This window comes from Octodon degus, unplaced genomic scaffold (assembly GCF_000260255.1).
Source record: "Octodon degus isolate 3935 unplaced genomic scaffold, OctDeg1.0 scaffold00016, whole genome shotgun sequence".
NCBI lineage: Eukaryota > Metazoa > Chordata > Mammalia > Rodentia > Octodontidae > Octodon > Octodon degus.
This window is the reverse complement of record NW_004524592.1, coordinates 6,815,190-6,834,714: the sequence shown is the minus strand read 5'-3', so window position 1 is coordinate 6,834,714 and position 19,525 is coordinate 6,815,190. Positions and strand designations below refer to the sequence as shown.

The 19,525-nt window shown below is 39.3% G+C and overlaps 1 protein-coding gene across 1 annotated transcript in view; it reads left to right on the top strand.

Annotated features, from left to right (window-relative positions):
- Positions 1 to 19,525, top strand: part of Unc80 (unc-80 homolog, NALCN channel complex subunit) — a 270,597-nt gene that overhangs the window by 234,040 nt on the left and 17,032 nt on the right. The window contains exons 50-59 of the mRNA XM_004626714.2: positions 384 to 584; positions 2,697 to 2,820; positions 3,779 to 3,904; positions 5,097 to 5,220; positions 5,896 to 6,102; positions 9,074 to 9,258; positions 9,837 to 10,002; positions 11,833 to 12,012; positions 15,156 to 15,294; positions 17,760 to 17,816. Coding sequence (XP_004626771.1) covers positions 384 to 584; positions 2,697 to 2,820; positions 3,779 to 3,904; positions 5,097 to 5,220; positions 5,896 to 6,102; positions 9,074 to 9,258; positions 9,837 to 10,002; positions 11,833 to 12,012; positions 15,156 to 15,294; positions 17,760 to 17,816 — 1,509 coding nt within the window. The remainder of the gene's footprint in view (positions 1 to 383; positions 585 to 2,696; positions 2,821 to 3,778; positions 3,905 to 5,096; positions 5,221 to 5,895; positions 6,103 to 9,073; positions 9,259 to 9,836; positions 10,003 to 11,832; positions 12,013 to 15,155; positions 15,295 to 17,759; positions 17,817 to 19,525) is intronic.

Below are 19,525 nucleotides of genomic sequence, written 5' to 3'. Positions count from 1 at the left end.
GATCAAACTCGAGACCTTGTGCTTGCCAGGCAGGTGCTTGTGCTGCTGAGCTATATGGCTACATCCCTGGCCCAACGTTTCTCTTTATTAAAATTCTGTACTTCATGCATGAGAAAAGGAAGAGCACATTATTGTCACTATGCTTCTCCTAATGCACTAATTGATCTGTGCAGGGATCACTAGGAGCAGCTAACAAGGTAAAAAGAGTGACAGCGAGGGATTGTTGTTGATCTAATAGAAGAGCAGGGGGGAGGAAGGACGTGGGCAAGTGTCCTATGGTCAGGGCTTTGGTGCATTGGTTGGATGTGACTAGCATGGTGTTATGTGGAAACATTTTTTACTGTAACATTTGAAGCTTATTCTTTTAAAAACAATCATTTTAGGTTGGCAGAGATTGCACACTCCCTTCTGAAGCTGGCCCCATATGACACCCAAACAATGGAGAGCCGCGGGCTTCGGCGCTACATCATGGAGATGCTGCCCATCACTGACTGGGCAGCCGAGGCAGTGAGGCCGGCCCTTATCCTCATTCTAAAGAGACTGGATAGAATGTTCAACAAAATTCATAAGATGCCTACCTTGAGGTGAGGAGGCCTCCTGGTCAACTGTTGATATGATAAGCCTCAAAGTTAGAACTTGTCGTTTTTTAACATAGATGGGAAATCTGGAGTGGAATGAGTGACTTAAAAGTTCTCTTCTGGTTTCTGCACACAGTTAACCATAAAAGTGGAATACCTAAATAGCAGGGTCCACTTTGGAGAAATAATATTTCTTAAAGTATATTCCTCTTAAAAAAATATATCCATTTTTAGCTATCACTGTTCCTCATCTGATATACATATGAAATTCAGTCAGTACCCTGCAATCCCCTTTGAAATAAGCCAGCGTATGCTTAAAATAACCAACTAAAGCAAGAAGAAAAATTAATTTCACATTCTAAGTACTCTATTTAATGTGATTAGTTAACATATTTAGGTACCAATTTAGAAAAATGACAAGTTTTACAATAATCAGCCAAACAGCAGCTAAAAAAGTTTAGAGGATCGGTAACAAATACCTAATTTTCACCTTCTTCAGTGTAATTCTAAAGGAACACACTTACTTCCTGACTTCTGCTCAGTGACCTAAGAAATATTCCCTGGTGCCCTTTGGATAAGATAAAGAGATACCTCCAAAACGGTCTACCTAAAGACATAAGCTCAATTTGGAAACCATAGTCACTGTGAGCAGGTAGTCCAATTAATAAGTGCTGATCCACAAACTTGGAAATTTCAAGTTGGGTTTGAGCATTCTGTCCTTTTAAACTGAAGCAAAAATTGAAGCAAATCTTTCCAAGAATCGGTAGCACTTAGTATTCAGTCTGTCAGGATACCCTTAGGTATTCGCCTATGCTCTTTTTACATTTGTGCTTCCATTATGAGGTTTTGAAGTGGGGGGAAGGATTTCATGCTAATAGTTGATGGCTTTTTAAATTTTCTTTTATATTGCAACTATCAATGTCTAGACATTATTCTAAGGTTTCAGTGGCATGGAAATGCCTGTTTGTAAACCACTGTATCTTTAGTGGTGCCAGTGGTGTGTTTGGGTCTGTTGGCAAATGACTGCTCAAAGGTTTATAGCTGTCTTATAAGTGTGCATCAAAATACTTTCACTTAAGTGATTTGACATCTAAAGATGTTGAGCAATTCTCCCTAGGGCCATTGTCAATAACATCATGCTTCCAGAAAGTAGACTTCTGGATCAAGCCACAGACTCGGTCAGTTGTAGATAACTCTTCTGGGAAGGATGTGTATATGAAGTTGGCTTGGATTTAACTACTTTAGGTGACCTTGTTTTAATATAAAACATATTGAATGACGGTGATTTGTGGATTCCTGGGCACTTTAACATCAAAGATGTCAATATGTCATTAGTGATTGACATTTCCATTGTGTCATCACAGATTCTATTTGGTAGGAAATGTATGCTTAGAAAGTATTTCTGAGAAAATATGTGAAAGTAGCGTTGATACAAGCAAACCCCAACTGGTTTATTTGGAATCACAGAAATGAATCTTTCAGTGCTGAATTACAGACACTGGATTGATTTTTATTATGGTAAACCCCCTTGTTCATCCAATTGAGCTATGTGCTTCACCATTTATACTACTGTAAAAGTATCCCCAAATATGATTTCATAGGAGGTCAACAATGAATGCTTCTTAAACAGATGATTTCCTTCCAATGTGACCTTTTTGATATGAGCTAAGCCATATAAATCCAACTAGTAGTAATCTGGTGTCAAAGCTGATAGAATCAAGTATGTCTGCTAAATGGATTTCAGCAATACCTCTGGGGGCTGGAAGTAACTAGCCTCTTGATGAATCCCCTAAAACAGTAACCTTGTCTGTCAGAGCTAAAATCAGGGAACTTAAAATGCAACCCATTCATCATCTTTGTTTTTTCTTCAATAGATTTTGTCTCATTAGTCGGTGGGGCAAGAGTGCCTCTGCTACCTGCTACGTTTTCAGTATCTTCTTCCCCTCCCAGTGTGCTCTGTACTTTTGGAACAACATGGGTAAACTCCATCCCGTGTGAAGCACGCTGTTGTCTCAGACACATGTTCTGTCTTAGATGGTGTCAGAATCATTGTCTCGTTCACTTGTGTTACACTCTCCAGAAGGGAGCCAAGCTAATGGCGCCTATATTGTATTCCAGGCGACAGGTTGAGTGGGAGCCTGCCAGCAATTTGATTGAAGGGGTTTGTTTGACACTTCAGAGGCAGCCAATCATATCCTTCCTGCCTCACCTTAGGTCACTGATCAATGTCTGTGTCAATCTGGTGAGTAGCCATGTGGCGATCTTATGAAACTTTGCACAGTTTAACTCTGCTATTGATTTCTCTGAATTGAAGATTTACAGGTCAACCACTTTGTGCCCCTACCCATGAAAACAGATGGCTCAGGTGACACTGAAAATAGTGAGGTGCATTTCAAGGTGGTGCATGGGGAGCTGCAGGGGCCCACGCCTGCCAGGTGGGATTTTGCTGTGCTGCTTCCCATGCACTACTCTGACATTTCACCTCTCAAAGTTGCGCTGAGAGTTGAGGGCTGCCAGTTGGAGAGTGGGGTGGTGGAGACTGCACAATTGGCAAGAAGGAGAGGAAGTCTGGGGTGGGAAACTTTAAAATACAGAAGGTTTTACTTTAATTTTTTTTAGTGCAAAATGATACTATGAGTTGGTTAGTCTAGGGTCTATGTAAAGAAAAAAAATATTTTTAATCATTTTTGTAATATCTAGAGTCTGGTCCTGACAAGGTTTTGTACAATGTATGGAAACCATATTAGAGCATCTCATTTACTAGGACCTGCTGCTTAACTAGTTGAGCGATAAATCCGTAGTTGGAATGCCTAGTGCAAATAGAGCTTTTGCCATCATCACTGTTGTCAGTATTTGCTCCATCAAAGAACGTTGACTGTGCTCCTTCTAATCCACAAGTAAGTGTTCAATCTCCCGATAAGAATAGCTTTTTGGTTCATCTCTCATTCTTTACATAGCTATCTACAAACAGCATTCTACAAAACCTTGTGTGAATCCACTCTAATAATTGATCTGACTCCAGACATTACTAGCCTTCAGAAGAAGGCAAGATTTTTTAAAAAGACCAAAAGTAACATGCCCAACCTTCAATTATTATTAATATTATTACTATCATTATCATTATTGACTGAGATTCCTTTACTATGTTTGCATGAAATTGCAATGGTCAAGGCTGGTCATGTGCTCTGTTTGTATTTCAGGTGATGGGAGTGGTAGGACCTTCCAGTGTTGCTGATGGATTACCCCTTCTTCATCTCAGCCCTTATCTCTCACCACCTCTGCCCTTCAGCACAGCTGTTGTCCGGCTTGTAGCATTGCAGATACAGGTGTGACTGCCTTACCTGTTTGTCACGCTCCTTAAGAGTTGCTGGTTGAGACACCAGATCACGGTGTTCTCTTTCTTTCTGCAAAGGCTGGGCAAAACCTGTGAAACGAAAATGGGAACATCTCCAAACTTTTATAGGTTTGGAGCTTCAGCCCTGAGCGTGGCCCTAAGTTGTGCTTCTGTAATTCTTCTTGAGATCTCAAAAATAGCAGAGTCACTTAGTTCTGCCACAACCTGAGTGATCCCTTAAGTCATTTAAAGTGTGCAAAATTATGGTTTACAGATAATCAGCTCACAATTGTTAATTAAAAGAGGCAGTAGTATTCAAAGCCTGGTTTTAAATTATTTTCAGAAAGAATTCAACATAAAATTCTTTCACATGTTATCACCAGACTTTGAATATCTTTATTTTCTTTAATGATTGTGGGTTGAATATCATGGGTGATTTTTGAGAAACAAATTTCTTCCACTCCATTTCTTGAAACTAAAATAAGGATTTTTCAAATCTGCAAAAATGCGCAGATTCCTCATACCTCTACCTATTTCTCTGTTACTCAATTTTAAAAGCATTAAATGATTGAAAACTCTGTGATTGATGAAAAGTACACAACTGATGCAAATGGATAACTGATCTACCCATTGGCTGAAAATCAGACTTGATAGTCACCATCCAAAGAACATGCAGATGATGGAGAACATATTTAAGAACTATAGTTACTACACTGAAGCGAAACAATGACATCTCTGAAGTGATATATTTTAATAACTTGTTCGAAGATCATTTGTTTCTTCTTTATTATTTATTGCTTCCTGGCTTCAAGAAGGCCTTAGGCAGGGGTTGGAGGACTTTGAAATAATTTACAAATGGAACAAGAATACTTGTCTCTAAAAATATTCTTTGGTTGACACATGGAAGAAATTAATTGGGAAATAAGACTGTTTTGTACCTGAACATATGTATTGTGACTTTTCATTCAGTATTCAAGATGTCACTGTCTTTTTAGGCACATAGCTCTCAGTTATATCAAGCAGATGGTAAGGTATCAGTTTTGATCGGATCTCCTACTGTATGCTGCACATAGTTCACAGGAGTGGTCAGCAGGGAACCACCATCTCCGTCATACTATGTAAAGACAAGCAGACGAAGTGGGCGTGATGGTCAATTAATCTTTCTTTCTATTATTACTGTACAGGCTTTAAAAGAAGATTTTCCTTTAAGCCATGTGATCTCCCCATTCACCAATCAAGAGCGAAGGGAGGGAATGCTTTTAAATCTACTCATCCCATTTGTGCTCACAGTAGGATCTGGAAGCAAAGGTCTGATTAATTTAACTAAAGGAAACTTATCGCTGTTGTTGTATTCTCTTAAATATCAGGCTGCTATTTATTTTTTATTTTCCCATGAAAGCCATCACTGGAAGTTGACCTAAATGATTTAAATAGGGTTACCTTAGAAAATAAGAGCTTTTCTTTCTTTCCAGCTTAGCTGCCTTGGGACAAGTTTCTCTGCTCTCCTTAGAAGACACAGCCTATTTAAAATCATTTCACCACAGCAAAAACAGGAGTAAATTGTTTCAATTCCGTTAGGATAACGGGATTAGTTGCAGTACAATAGGACGAGAATTGACAGGTGGATGGACTTTCTGATCCTGCCACCGAGCGTAGCAGAAATCCTGCCGTGGTCTTTCACTTTGGATGTCTTTTCATTGCTCTTTCTTCTTAGGGGGAGGTTTCTTTTAGGAAAAGTTTATCTCAAATGTAAGGTCAGTATGAGTATTTGTGAAAAGGAGATTGAATGGTAAGCAGTAGATCTGGCTAAGAATATAAGGAATGCTGTGGATGTCTCTGGGGAAGCTGGATTTGGTGGGAAACACCTGAATTTCAAGGGTGTCCTGATTTGGAATTGGAAAGAGCTGCATTTTTCTGTGCTATGGAAAGGCTGCCTCGTGACTGTTTCTCTTTCCCCTTCCTCTTCTGAACTCTGACCTTCAGATAGCCCGTGGCTGGAGCAGCCCGAGGTGCAGCTGCTGCTGCAGACGGTCATTAATGTGCTCCTGCCACCACGGATCATCAGCACGTCCAGGAGCAAGAACTTCATGCTGGAGAGCTCCCCCGCCCACTGCTCCACCCCTGGGGATGCAGGGAAAGACTTGCGCAGGGAAGGGCTGGCTGAGTCCACTAGCCAAGCTGCATACTTGGGTGGGTGCTTTCTCCCCACCCCTCCTGCGTGCGCGCGCGAATGCACACAGGTGCACACGTTATATATGGATGTACTTAATGAGTTCCATCTCAACTCAAAGTATTTAGCAAAGCTGCAGGAAACATCTTGCAAGTCTAGTTTCCTTCAGTAACCATATGTCAAAAGCAACACTTCCATATCCACAACATTGGATATGTTGTTGTCTTCATCAGATGGTATAAGGAAGGCATCTGTAAGAAGGATTCCTTCTTGCTGGCCATGTACAAGATCACTGGTGAGATCTGGAGCTGTTGCAAGGTCTGCGCTCAGCCTACTGTGCAAGCGTGCTGTGTTGCATAATGCCTGGGGCTCGCTGGCCTGTCACCTACATGAACAGAGCCCCTGGAGCTGGGCATTCTTCATCCTGTGCAGTAAGACGTGCTGCTCTTGTAGTTCTTGTTAAACTAGTGCCTTTAATTTGATCCTCTCCCATGGAGTAAGGGAAAGCTGCCATTTGTCCTTGAATAAATGGGGCTGGGGAAAAAAGTCACTCTTGGCTCAACAACAAGAATACAAACACTGTCAGCAGGAAATCACAAAAGTAGAAATCTGAGAAAGTCCTGCTGGCATTTTTCAGTTCACCAAAGCAGATCTTGGTGAGGAGGCCAAGTAGGATGGAAACAGCACTTAAAATAGGTCCCTGGTGTCTGAAAATGATGAGGTTGATGATGAGATGAAATGGAGAAAAAGAAGCCTGTGCACGGAACGGACCGCATGGGTGCTCAGTTGCCGCAGCATGAAGTAGGCTTAGGTAAAATTCCCACTCTGCTACAGCACCCTGTGTAAGGCTGCGTGTACACATAGGGCACCAGAGAAAAGGAGCTCACCAGGAAAGCATGGGTATGAATAAACACATCGGTCTACTTTCTAGGTGGTTTGAGGCAGGGTCTTGAGCTCACTTATAACCCAGGCTGTCCTCAAACTCAAGGCAATCCTGCCTCAGCCTCCTCCCGAGTGCAGGGATTACAGCATGTGCCACCACACCCAGCTTACTCTCTGCCCTTTTTAATGCTTTTTGTTTTGTTTTTGTTTTATTTTGCTTACTTAGCAAGACTCCTGTTCTTCTGTTTCAAATTTATTTTTTATGCTGGAGGATGTATTGTGCACCAGTGTTTTCTGTGCCTCACATTACCATCCCTGACTCAGTGCTTCTGAGTACTAAGTTAGCACTCTTTTTATGGCAGGAGTAAAGAGGCAGAGGCCCAGAAACTCCCCTAAAGAGGCAGGTAATGAGTAACAGAGCTGGATGTCAAATCAGAGACTTGCGGCACCAGACTTTTTCTGAGCACCTTCTCATTTACAGCCTGTGTGTCCTCGGGCTGACAAGAGTGAAAGTGGGAAGGATAACCAACTGCTGGGAAGAGTGAAACTCTGAGGAGCGAGAGGAAGCTTTAGTGGCATGAAGTGGGATTTCTTTGTGTATTTAGTAGCACAATGTCCTTAAAATATTTGCATTCTCCTCATAAGAAATGAAACACATTTACCATGCAGATTTTTTAGATGCCAAAATGGGTAGGTCCTAAGACATGGCCAAGAAGGCCCAGGTCCTCTTATCTGTCCTGTGACAGACCTCTGGTGAGAGCTGCTATGGTGGAGGAGGTTCCCACTGTGATCTCTGACACCTTTACACTGCTCTGGTTCATCCTGCCACACTGTCTGGGAAATTTGCTTCCAGAATGAATGAGTGAGTGAGTGAGTGAGTGAGTGAGTGAGTGAATGTTGTGAAGGGGCTCGCAGAATCTAGGATACACTGTGAAATAAGCCCAACAGGTATTAATAGACATGGTGAACAAGAGCAGCAGTCACCCATATCTGGAATGATTCACTTCACAACACTTGCTAGTTGCCGTTGGGAGCAGGTTAGCATGGGATAGAGAAAGAACAGGAAAGAGAGAGGACTGAATTTCTCTTTCAACTTTGTGTACTTCTATGTGTTTTGAGTTTTATTGTTAACAATGTGGGCATTTATTTTTATGCTTAAAAGCATTTTAAAACATCTATATTTTAGCTGAGACTAGGAATGATAATGCTACTGCCCTAAAGCTATGGTAACAGAGCTTTTAGACTATAAAATATTAGTCAAGCATCATATTTACAAAATATATTTTGTCAAATCCACAGACCATATTACTCTATTCGTTCTGAAGTAGAAAGTCTGTGTACCTAGGAAGGATATTTGTGTTCTTTTCAGAATGAAAACATTCCAGCACACAAATTTTGCACTGGGGTGTCAGGTGTGGTGTCAGGAGTACACCCTGGGGGTGTGCTGAGTTTTTGGAAATGTGAAGTTTAGGAAGTTATTTTTGTAATTTAATTTAATTTTGTTTTATAGAGTATAAACAAAAACTAAAGCATAAATATATAGCAAAAAACAAAGAAACAGTAACATATACCAAAGAAATGTATTCCACTTAATAATTACACTGAACAAATTCATTTACTAAGGAATTAGAAGGGATTTTATTGGTTATTAGTGACATTACAGAAAATGGAGGCCACATTAACTAGAAATTTACAAAATATAAAACCACATTATATTTTGACAATAAAAACAAAATTAAAAGGAAAAAAGCTAGAAATTTTCCTATTGCGTTCAGGCTGTGGGTGGGGCCTCCTCCTAAGCATGAGCCTCAGGCTTTTTTTTTGGCAGAACAAGGGATTGAACTCAGGCCCTTGCACTTGCCAAACAAGCACTTATTCTACTGAGCCATCTCCCCGGCCCACCTCAGGCTTTTTTCTTTCCTTTTTTTTAAAAATTAATTTTATTGAGAACAAATAGCAATGAGACAGTTTCAAAACAGGTTAGTAGGAGAGTTACAATAATTAATACATTGCATATTGTTGTCTTCGTAGTAGTTATTCATAGGACAAGATGCAGACATGATACCCTTTCTTGCTTTATCTTGGTCTTTTCTCTTTTCTACCCTGAAGCTCTGAAGGTGATTCTGGTCTGCTTTGAGAGGCAGCTGGGCAGCCAGTGGTACTGGCTGAGCCTGCAGGTGAAGGAGATGGCTCTCCGGAAGGTGGGCGGCCTGGCCCTGTGGGACTTCCTGGACTTCATTGTGCGGACCCGGATTCCCATCTTTGTGCTCCTGCGTCCTTTCATCCAGTGCAAGGTGTGGGGGGTGCTGCTCCTGGAGCAACAAGCCCGCTGCATGTGCTGCCCCTCGTTAAGCCCAGGTTGTGGCAGGAGGGATGGTGGGAGTTGTCATAGCTAACAGGGGCTGAGAATACCGTGCTTGATGATGGAGCAGCCCCAAACTACAGCCGCAGAATAAAATCTCACACTGGAAGTAACTTCATTGTTATTAGTGTCCACAAAACTTAGTTCTTTCCCTGTTCATCACCTCCTCCCTTTAAAAACTATGGCCAGTAGAATAATCTCACTTATGATCAGTGCCATGACAGAGACCTGGTTTTAAATAAACATGATAATGTAGGATACTTACACCTGGTTTTTCCTCCAACACCCTCATTATTCTTTGACTCTTCTGTTCTTCTCATGCCTGGTTTTTTGAGGCAGTGACTTGATACAAGTTATTCAGTAAGCCTTCCTCCATGAAAGACCCTGTTAAGGATTTTATGTGTACTACCTTATCCACTCCTCTCAACTAACAAAGAAGTAGGAATGGTAATTAGCCCCTTTTACAGATGGAGAGATTAAGACCCTGAGAATGCAATACCTTCCTTTTAGCTTTTGGCACAACCAGCAGAAAACCATGAAGAACTTTCTGCCCGGCAACACATTGCTGACCAGCTAGAGCGGCGCTTCATACCCCGCCCCTTGTGTAAGAGCTCGCTCATCGCTGAGTTTAACAGTGAACTAAAAATTCTAAAAGAAGCTGTCCACAGTGGATCAGGTAAACATGCAAAGGGGTATTTGGAACTTGTTTGACAGGTAGAACTCGCAGCCTACGAGGAATCCCTCTACCCAGGGTTCTGCTGTGCTTGCTGGAGCCATCTCTGAACTAGCCTTTTGGAAAGTAGATATGACCATGTGGTTTTCTTTCAATTAACATGCCTGCAGTATGCATTGATTGCAATCATGAAACTGTGTGACTGTTGTCAACAATAGCAGCAAACAAGAAATCAGAAAAGTTTTTTCTTTCTAAATATTTTAATTCTAATTTTAGTATCTAAACTATTTCTAGAATTTGTAATCAGGAAAAAATATTTTTTAAAGATTTATTTATTTATTTGGTACAGTCTCACTACACAGTTAGGACTCATAGTGATTGTACTGTCTCAGCCTTACCAGCACTAGGAGTACAGGCATGTGCCCCCATGCCCGGGGCTCCAGGGCCAGCATGGCATGCAGTACCAGGGATCAAACCCAGGTCCTTGTGCTTCCAGGCAGGCACTTAGACTGCCGAGCTATCTCCCCAGCCCAGGAAAAATTATGTAAAAGTTTTTTTCATTTCCTTTTTGTAAAAATGAGACTCATATTTACTGAGCATCTGTTAGATGTAGATTATTTCACAGTCATTTCCTCTAATCCACACAAATAGCCCCAAGGTGCATCACTGGAAATACACTTAAGTAGGAGGAAGTCAGTCAGGCTTGATGACAAATGCCTGGAACCACAGCCACGGGAGGCTAAGCCTGAAGGACTGCAGGTTCAAGTCTGTCCTGGGCCACCTAGGGAACTCCTATCTGGAAATAAAATCAAAAGGGCTGAGGATGTAGCTCAGTGGCAGAATGTTTGCCTGGCATAAGTGAGGCCCTGCATTCATTCAACAGTACTGCACAAAAGAACAAAAGAAAAAATAAGGGGAGAAATTGAAACTCAATAGAGATTAAATAATTTACAAACACATGACAATAAAGAGGTGCTTTTTTTAGCCAGGGTGCATGAGTGATTATAAAACCTCCAACTTTTCACAGATTGTATTGAATTTGTGAAAAGAAATAGAATTGTAAAATAGAATTGACAGGCTAGAGTACACTTTATATATCATCAAAATATTTCCTTTGAGTAGCATTGTTTACTTTCTACAATTATATTAGCAGCAAATTATTATAGAAGGAAAATAAATCATTGCCATTGGTGGGACTAAAATAAAATATGTATTTTTTTCTTTTTCCCTAAAGCATTTTTATTGCTTTCAAATAAAAGGCTTACAACAATTTTGACATCTAGGCAAAATCTGTGCACTGCTATTCAAATATTCTGTTTAATCTGATACAGAACTGATACACTAATCTAATCTAGAACTGAGGCGTATTTTATATGTTATAATTTCCAGAAAAGAAGAATGAGAGCACAGTTTTGATTTTAAATTCTGATTTTGATTGTGAGGCTCCCATTAATGTATTCATTACATACGTTTATGTCAGGCTAAGGGATATGTCTCAGTAAAAACTGGTAAGTTGGAAGTTGACAATTCAGGTCACAACTAATTTCCAGTTTCTTAGCATTGTTATCCCTGCCTAACTATTTTACATGGCTGGGTATGTGGTGTACTTACAAGAAAACTATTCAGTCACAGTCACATCAGCGGCCAATCTTGATTCTTTGTTGTCAATATTTCCAATTCCATGTGTTACTTGGTCTTAAACATGATTTGCCTGAGGTACTATTTGACTTATCTTTCCTTAAAGAAAAATATAAGTGGTTAGGGAGAACCCTGAAGCAAACACTTTTATTTCAAGAACGTCACCATGCATTTCTTTCGGTCTCTCGGCCCCAGCCTACCAAGGGAAGACGTCCATCAGTACTGTGGGTACCTCCACATCTGCGTACCGCCTGAGCCTGGCCACCATGTCCCGCTCTAACACGGGCACAGGCACTGTCTGGGAGCAGGACAGTGAGCCGTCCCAGCAGGCTTCACAGGACACTCTGAGTCGGACTGACGAAGAAGACGAGGAAAGTAGGTCATTCCAAAGAACCCTGGTGGTAAACAACCTTGGCCGTGTGAGCGAGGGCTTGGGAATTCCTGCTCTTCCAACCATTTCCAGTTCTGATTCCTCTAATTAATTATACAAAGTAGTTCAAAATGGAATTGTGGCAAATTCTAGTTTCTTATTTCTGTTCTGGAAATTTCTTGATTGTTTGAAAAGAATTCAGGCCAAAAATAATTTTTTCTAATAATCCCTAATATTTTTAATTTTTTACTAACTCTTTTAAATTGTGCATAAAAAATTTCTCCTGCTTCTTCTGGACATTCTGGCTTAGAGGGCTGACCAGCACGTAATGGGAAAGGAAAAATGGGCAGAGCATCAGGACTCAGAAGGGACCAGCTGGCTGTGCTGGCCAGCATGAGATTATGCAGCAGGCTGTCTAGAGGTGAAACAGCCCTCATTTGAGCTAAAACAATCCCAAGTGATGAGATCAGCCCAGGAGCTTCTAATGCATGTGCTGAAGATTTAGTATTCTGTAATAAAGGGAAATCTAGTCCTGAAACACTTCATGCATATATGTGCTTAGCATGAGCAGGCTTGACAATAAAAGTAGGATAAAAGGTTTGATTAACTATCATTATCATGTCAGGAGCTTCGAAATTGCACTATTTTCCATTTGTATTTTAAGATACCCTGATAGAAAACATTAATTGCAAAGTTTTGCTGTCCATGCTTTAGGAATAAACCTGGATGTCCAGTAAGAGACTTTCTATAGCAAACAACAATAAAAAAAAAAACAAAACTCTTTGAGTCAAATAAATAAAGGCAATAGGAATTGAGGTTGAAATTTGAATAAAATAAAATGAATGAAAGCAAATTAATAGCCCAATATAGTTGGATATGTAGGAGAAGAAAAGAAATAAATGCCTTTTCAAAACATTTACCAGTATGTGTCCAGATTTAGTTTTAGGGTCAGTGAGATAAAGTAATAATCATTCTGTCCTGCACCCAATCCATGGACATATGCTTCTGTCAAGTCACCTTACTGACTGTTGGTGGAAATACACATAAAGCTGTAAGTAGGGAAAAAGTCTAAAATCCCAGCCATGGGGCTAGTGGTTTAAAATAAGTAGTAAAAGTTTTGGAAAAAAAATCTGGTTAAAAGTTGAAAATATAAAACGAAACATATTTTTCTTTGATTCTTCAAATAGTCTCTTTTTTTAAGGATGGGAAGTAGGTACCGCCTATGTTTTGTAAACCTAAGTCTATTTAGCAAGTAACTTACAAATAAGCAGATGATCTAGCCAGAAAGAAGAAGACAGGGTAGAGAACAAATAAAAGCAAAGTAGAGAACAAATATACAGGGATCTCCTTTGGTCCAGAGCCACCGCTCACGTACTAATGGGGGGATGCACATTTCTGTCATTATCTCTATTCTTGGACATCATAGTTATCCCAATGAAAGTTTTGTTGCTAGCAAACAATGCAGTGTAGTTGTGATGAGGGTGTATGTTTATGTGAAGAGAAGTATAAAAGTCAGATGTTGCCTCAAATTGAACTATTTTTCCAATAATCAAACCTGTATTAAGACCTATCAGATATAGGACAAGGATTTGTGGGATATGTTATCTGCTCTCTAAGATACTAGTTATGGTTTTGTAGAGATGATAGACATTTACAAAATATACACTTCACAAAAGACTTAATGGATGACAACACATGACAAATCACCAAATGTTGAGGGAATATGAGAGACATGATCTCAAGTAAGAGTAGAAATCAATGACATCTAGGAAGGGCATTTGTAGACATAGTTCAACGTGTTGTTTCGTGTATTTCTCTGTGAACACATGGCAAAAGAGAATACCATTCTATAAAAAGAATAAGTTTTAAGTCAGTCATTTCATAGCAGATTTTATAACAAATTTCATTGTCACTTTTTAATTTAAAACAAGTTCAATTAGAAATATAATCATTTAGATATTTTAAATAAGTAGTATCAGATGATCTTATATAGTAGTGTATGGTCACCAAAACCCAATATGCTCAGTGAAGTATGTTTAGTGCACAGTATTTTTTGTATCAGGAATTAAACTCATGACCACGTGCTTGCCAGGCAGGGGCTGGGCCACTGAGTTACATCCCTGGCCCACATTAGCTTACTTTGTTGTTTTTGGTTTTTCTTTCTTTCTTTCTTCCTTTTTTTTTTTTTTTTTTTTTTTTTTTGGTTGTTACAGGGTCTCACTACATATGTAGCTTGGACTTGTGGTGATCCTCCTGCTTTCAGCCTCCCCAGTGCTGGGATCACAGGTGTGCGCCCCTACACCTGGACTCTGGGGCTGGCTCAACCCACGCTGGGGGCAGGGCTGGTGAGGCATGTGGTGCCGGGGATCAAACTGCAGTCCCTGTGTTTGCCTAAACAGGCCCTTTTGTCCACCAAGCTATCTTAAAGATCCACTTTGAATGAGGTTCCTTTTCACAAATACTGTGTCAAAGTTAACTTTTTATGGATTTGAGCATATTAATTTGTCATGTTTTCCTGGAGAAAACAAGATTAGATGCCTCCACTTTAAACGAGCGCTTATTTCAGAAAATTTTTCAAAAATTTTTTCCTAAAAATATTTGAAGCAGTCTTTCCTACTACTAGCTGGCTAGAACCCATTAAATGTACAGTCCTGAAAATACTTTCACATGTCACAATTTTTTTTTTTTTTGGAATCGGGGATTGAACTCAAACTCTTGCGCTTGCCAAGGAAGCTCTTATCCTACTGAGCCATCTTCCCAACCCCTGTCACAAAATTTTACTTGATACATTTAAGAACAAACTTCCTAATGACCATTCCTGGAATGCCTTAAAATTTTATATTCTAGCTTTTCTGGAACCTTTAATTTGCAGAACATGATCAACTTTCACAAATAATATATATGTAAAAATAGTCACGAAGTTTACATTTACTTCATGAAGGCTGTTTTAGTGAGAGGGTGGAAGCTGTGTATTTATGAAGTATCATCAGTTCTATTGGGGTCTTTTTTCCTATAATAAAACTGATGATAATTTAAATTTAATTTTAAGCTTTACTCAAGCCAAGGGCAGTAATGGAATATAGCTCTGTTTTGGGGTTTGTGATCAGTGCTAACAGTTTTTATGACTTCGTTTCCCTCCTGCTTTCAGATGACTCTGTGAGCATGCCCAGTGTGGTAAGTGAACAGGAAGCTTACCTGCTGAGCGCCATGGGAAGGAGGCGGTTCTCCAGCCACGTCTCCAGCATGTCTGCACCTCAGGCTGAAGTGGGCATGCTACCCAGCCAGAGGTAAAGAGCTGTGACTGTCTTATACTCTGCACTTGGGGGCAAAGGTAGACATTCTAAAAGTACACTCACAGTATCCTACAAAGACTGAAAGAGAAGCAAGCAATGGGAGGCCCCGGCACAAAGTACTTTCCAACTAGGTTCCCTCTGGCAATAATTTGCAGTTCTCGAAGCCAAGCTAGTAGGAGGGACCCCAACTTGTGATCACGGGTTGTCTGTTCTTAAAATTTTCACAGAGATATGACCTTCTTCCTGATGCTTACATGACATTCTTGTATTTCAGGTTTTTTATTAGCTAAGCTAATAATGAGTGTCTAGCAAAAGCCTAGCACCAGCTTGATATAACTGCTAAAGTTTAGGGTGCTGTCACCAGTGTTCAGCTGGACATAGGGATGTTTAACCAAGCAGAAAGAATGTATATCACTATGTTTCACTGTGTATAGATCATTTAACAGCCGGTATTCTCCTCTGAGAAGCAAGATGGTTGGCTAAAATGATCTATCACTAGTTCTATGAGTCCACGTCTAAATGCTTTTAAATATTATCATTGTGTTCTCTGACATCTAAGAGTGTAAGTTGTAAAAGAAAACAGAAAATGATCTGACATAAAAACAAAACATTAACTATTTTACAAACAATATTTTTACTTTAGGAATTAAAGTCTTTATGAATAGGCCTTATATGATTTTAATTAGCTTGTCATTTACATACTATAAATTAATCATGGTGTAATTCACATGTGGAAAATAATAATAAAAACCAAGGATGGGCCAGGGATATAGCTCAGCAGCGTAAGTGCCTGCCTGGCAAGCACAAGGTCCTGAGTTTGATCCCTGGTACCACAAAAATAAAAAAAAAAAATAAATAAAAAAACCAAGGTACTTTGTTATGGTCAGATAAAACCAGTTTACATACAGGAGCAATTATCCTGGCCCCAAGTCTTTTAACACAGAGTTCATGAACTTCACAAATGAATATAGTTTGTGAAACAAAGCCAAAATTTGAAGAATATCAAAGAATAGAGGGAAAGATAAAAGATAGTCGATAAAGTAATTGACTACTTTTTAAGAAAGTGTTTTATATAAGCATATCTAATTATTACAAAGACTAATAACACACGTATGTTCCTATCATTGTTAGAGATTATTTTACTAATTACTTGGGAGGTTTTCCATTGAAAAGGAAGTCTCATAAATACAATGTGTAACCAAATTAGTGTCAAATAATAATGTGTCCCATGAAATAATATAAAGTCACACAAGCAGTTCATGTGCCAGCAGTGCTCAAGACTGTCAAGAACAAAATTAACTATTTACTGAAAGCTTATTTTAAATTATAGTAATCTTAATTAGAGAATTTTTGGTTATTTACCTAAAATAACCCAGCCTACTAATTCCCTTTCTGCATTTATATTAATGGATTAACATATTTCCAGGGAGAAAATGTCTATTGTATAGATATCCTAGAAATTTACAAAAGATAATACAGTTAATCCCTTTGGGATTAAATCATATTTTACAAGAGGAGTAAAGGGAACATTGTCTGTATCACTAGAGAAAATCAGATTCTTCTTGGTGACAGAGACTATTTTACAATTAGATAAACCTGAATTATTTGGGGGTGCATATTCCAGTTTTCTAAATGTCCAATCCACCCAATTTAATAAGTATTTATTGAGGGCCTCAGGAGTGCTTAGCTTAATGCTAGGGCCAAAGAAAAAACAAAATACAACATAGCTTCCATTCCCAAATCTCAATTCAGCTACATTCAAATAAATTGATAAAGTATTTATTCTCTCACCAACCTGACAACCTTCTTCTTTTGCCATTTACAATTCAATCACTAGAGGTGTTAGTGAGGTAAATCAGTTCCATGTGTGAATTTTCCAAGATACCTTCCTGCCATTTGTTTACTTGCATTTTCTTTGCAAAATTAGCAGGAAAAGTTGGGTTCTTTTATTTCCTCTTTTTTGTTCTTTTAAATGGCATCAGTTCCAAGAGTTTGGTTGTGGCATCTGATGGTAAGTGGTTTCTCTGTGATAATGTCAGAAGCCATAAGAAAGAAGCAGGGTCTGGTTAAAGAAACATTACTTTCATAAGACAGATTAAAAACAATAACCACCTTATCAAATGGTTAACAAAGGAATGCTAGTTTCATCTTCTACAGATCCATTCTGCAGTGTGTTCAGAGCTCATGTGTCCATTTGGAGCTCATTTTAACTCTCGACCAATAAAAAGACCACTCCTCTGAGAGTCGTATCCATCCAAAGTCCTTCCCTCCCCGTTACCTTGAGTCCTATGTCTTGACAAACCCAGCACAAGGTGACATGGTTGACTGTCTCCTTTTCCTTCCCTGTTCTGTTAAACTTACTTATTTTTGGTTCTGGAAACAGAAAATTGCATGCCTTTTTTTTCTTTCTTTCTGCATTTTCTTTCCCTAAATGCTTCATCTCCCTACCCCTCCTGCAGTGAACCTAATGTCCTCGATGACTCCCAGGGCCTGGCCGCCGAGGGCAGCCTCTCTAGGTACAGTGTCAATGCTACCTGTCTATTGGTGTCTGTGCTGGGAAACTAGCTGTTCCCTGTCTCCTCTGTCTCTCTGTCTTCTCTCGCCCCGTCTTGATACCTCTTCCATTCCTTGCCCTGTGTTGTTCATGAACACACGAGCCTGGAAGTCAAAGGTGTAGCAAACTCTCCTTCATTTTCAGCTTCAGAGCTCAAGTACAAATGACCTAAAAACCTTACTAAAGAATAAAATCTGCAGCATTCTCTATGGAGCTTGTCCCATGGATGTCCAAAAATTTTGATATGCCAAAGACTCAATGATAGGACATGAGTTTAGCACATTGGGGGCCTGGGTTCAATCCCCAGCACCACTCTCCCACCTCCCCCCAAAATGTTTGATATACCAAAATTTGTCTGTCTGATCATTCCTGTCCACACTGATATTCATGAAGGATTGCTTTTTATAGGCCTCTTAGTATAACTTCATCAAAGGAAGCTCCTGTTTTAAATCAAGTCAGGTCTTTTAGCTAATACTGTGGATGATAAGAAAGCAAAGATGCTTTAAGGATAATAACAAATGTCATTATAATTTATATAATTATTTCTCTTGGCAGACTACTGTAACAGCTTGTTTAAGCAACACATAAAAAGAATGTCTATTCTAGCATAAAAATGACTCTAAGACTTCCCATGAAATATCAGACACAAACATTTCTTGGTAAGACAATTCTTACCATGCAAACAATATGAAGTCTTAACTATTGGTTTAAAGTCAGGAAAGGGGACTGCACCTTTAACACTCAGATAAATCATGTCAAACATTCCTAATCTTGTGCTGTTGATTTACACCTCTCAACTAATCCTCATTAGGGGTAATGCTTCTTGTTCATCTTTAGAATGCCTTTTTTCCATCTTGAGAAAACATTCCCTTTTAGGTTTGCATTACATAACGAGTAGAATATACCCGTGTTTATTGCTTTTTCACAAAGATGAGGAAATGTTGAGAGGCCGTTCCTGTGAGGTTGTCTGTTTTCTTTGCATCTTGTTCAGATTTCACATTTTCTTCTGCAATTGAAAATGGGAAATTTAGTCCATCATGGGTCGTTTTTTAAAAAAACAGGATTCATAAATCATGACATTCATTTGTGTTTGCGAGCCCTTGCCTCAGTAGATCAGTCTCTTAATGGTGGTAAATGTAGAAGTGCTATGGGATACAGATTAAATTTTATCAGCTGGAGCTATGAGAACAAAGAAACTGAGAAACAAATAGTCTTCAGGAGGGTTTTCCTTAATTGGTTAGTGTTTAAGATAAATCTGAACCAAGTCTACCAGAGTCATCATTGTTTTTAAATAAATTGTTTAATGCTTACATGTGGAGCACTTGGAGGATCCATGTGGGACAGAAGAATGTTGGTTAGACAATAACTTCAGTGGCCCTCTGAGGGTAGAAACTACTAAGTCAGACTTCTATTTAGCTGGTTTTGTCCTGTGGCTTTTCGAACTAAGCCAAAGTTTACTTTTGTTATGTATAAATATTATTCCAAGGCCGATATGAGGAAGCAAAAAATTGAATTTATTTTTACAAATTCATCAAAGGATTTGTCCACCTCTGAAAGACTGAGGGTTCAAAGGACTAAAGCTATCCAAAATCCAGTTTAATCTTTCCTGAGTCCTTGTGGTAGGAATAAATTCAAAATCTGTGTGAAGTGAAAATGATTCAGATACAAAGC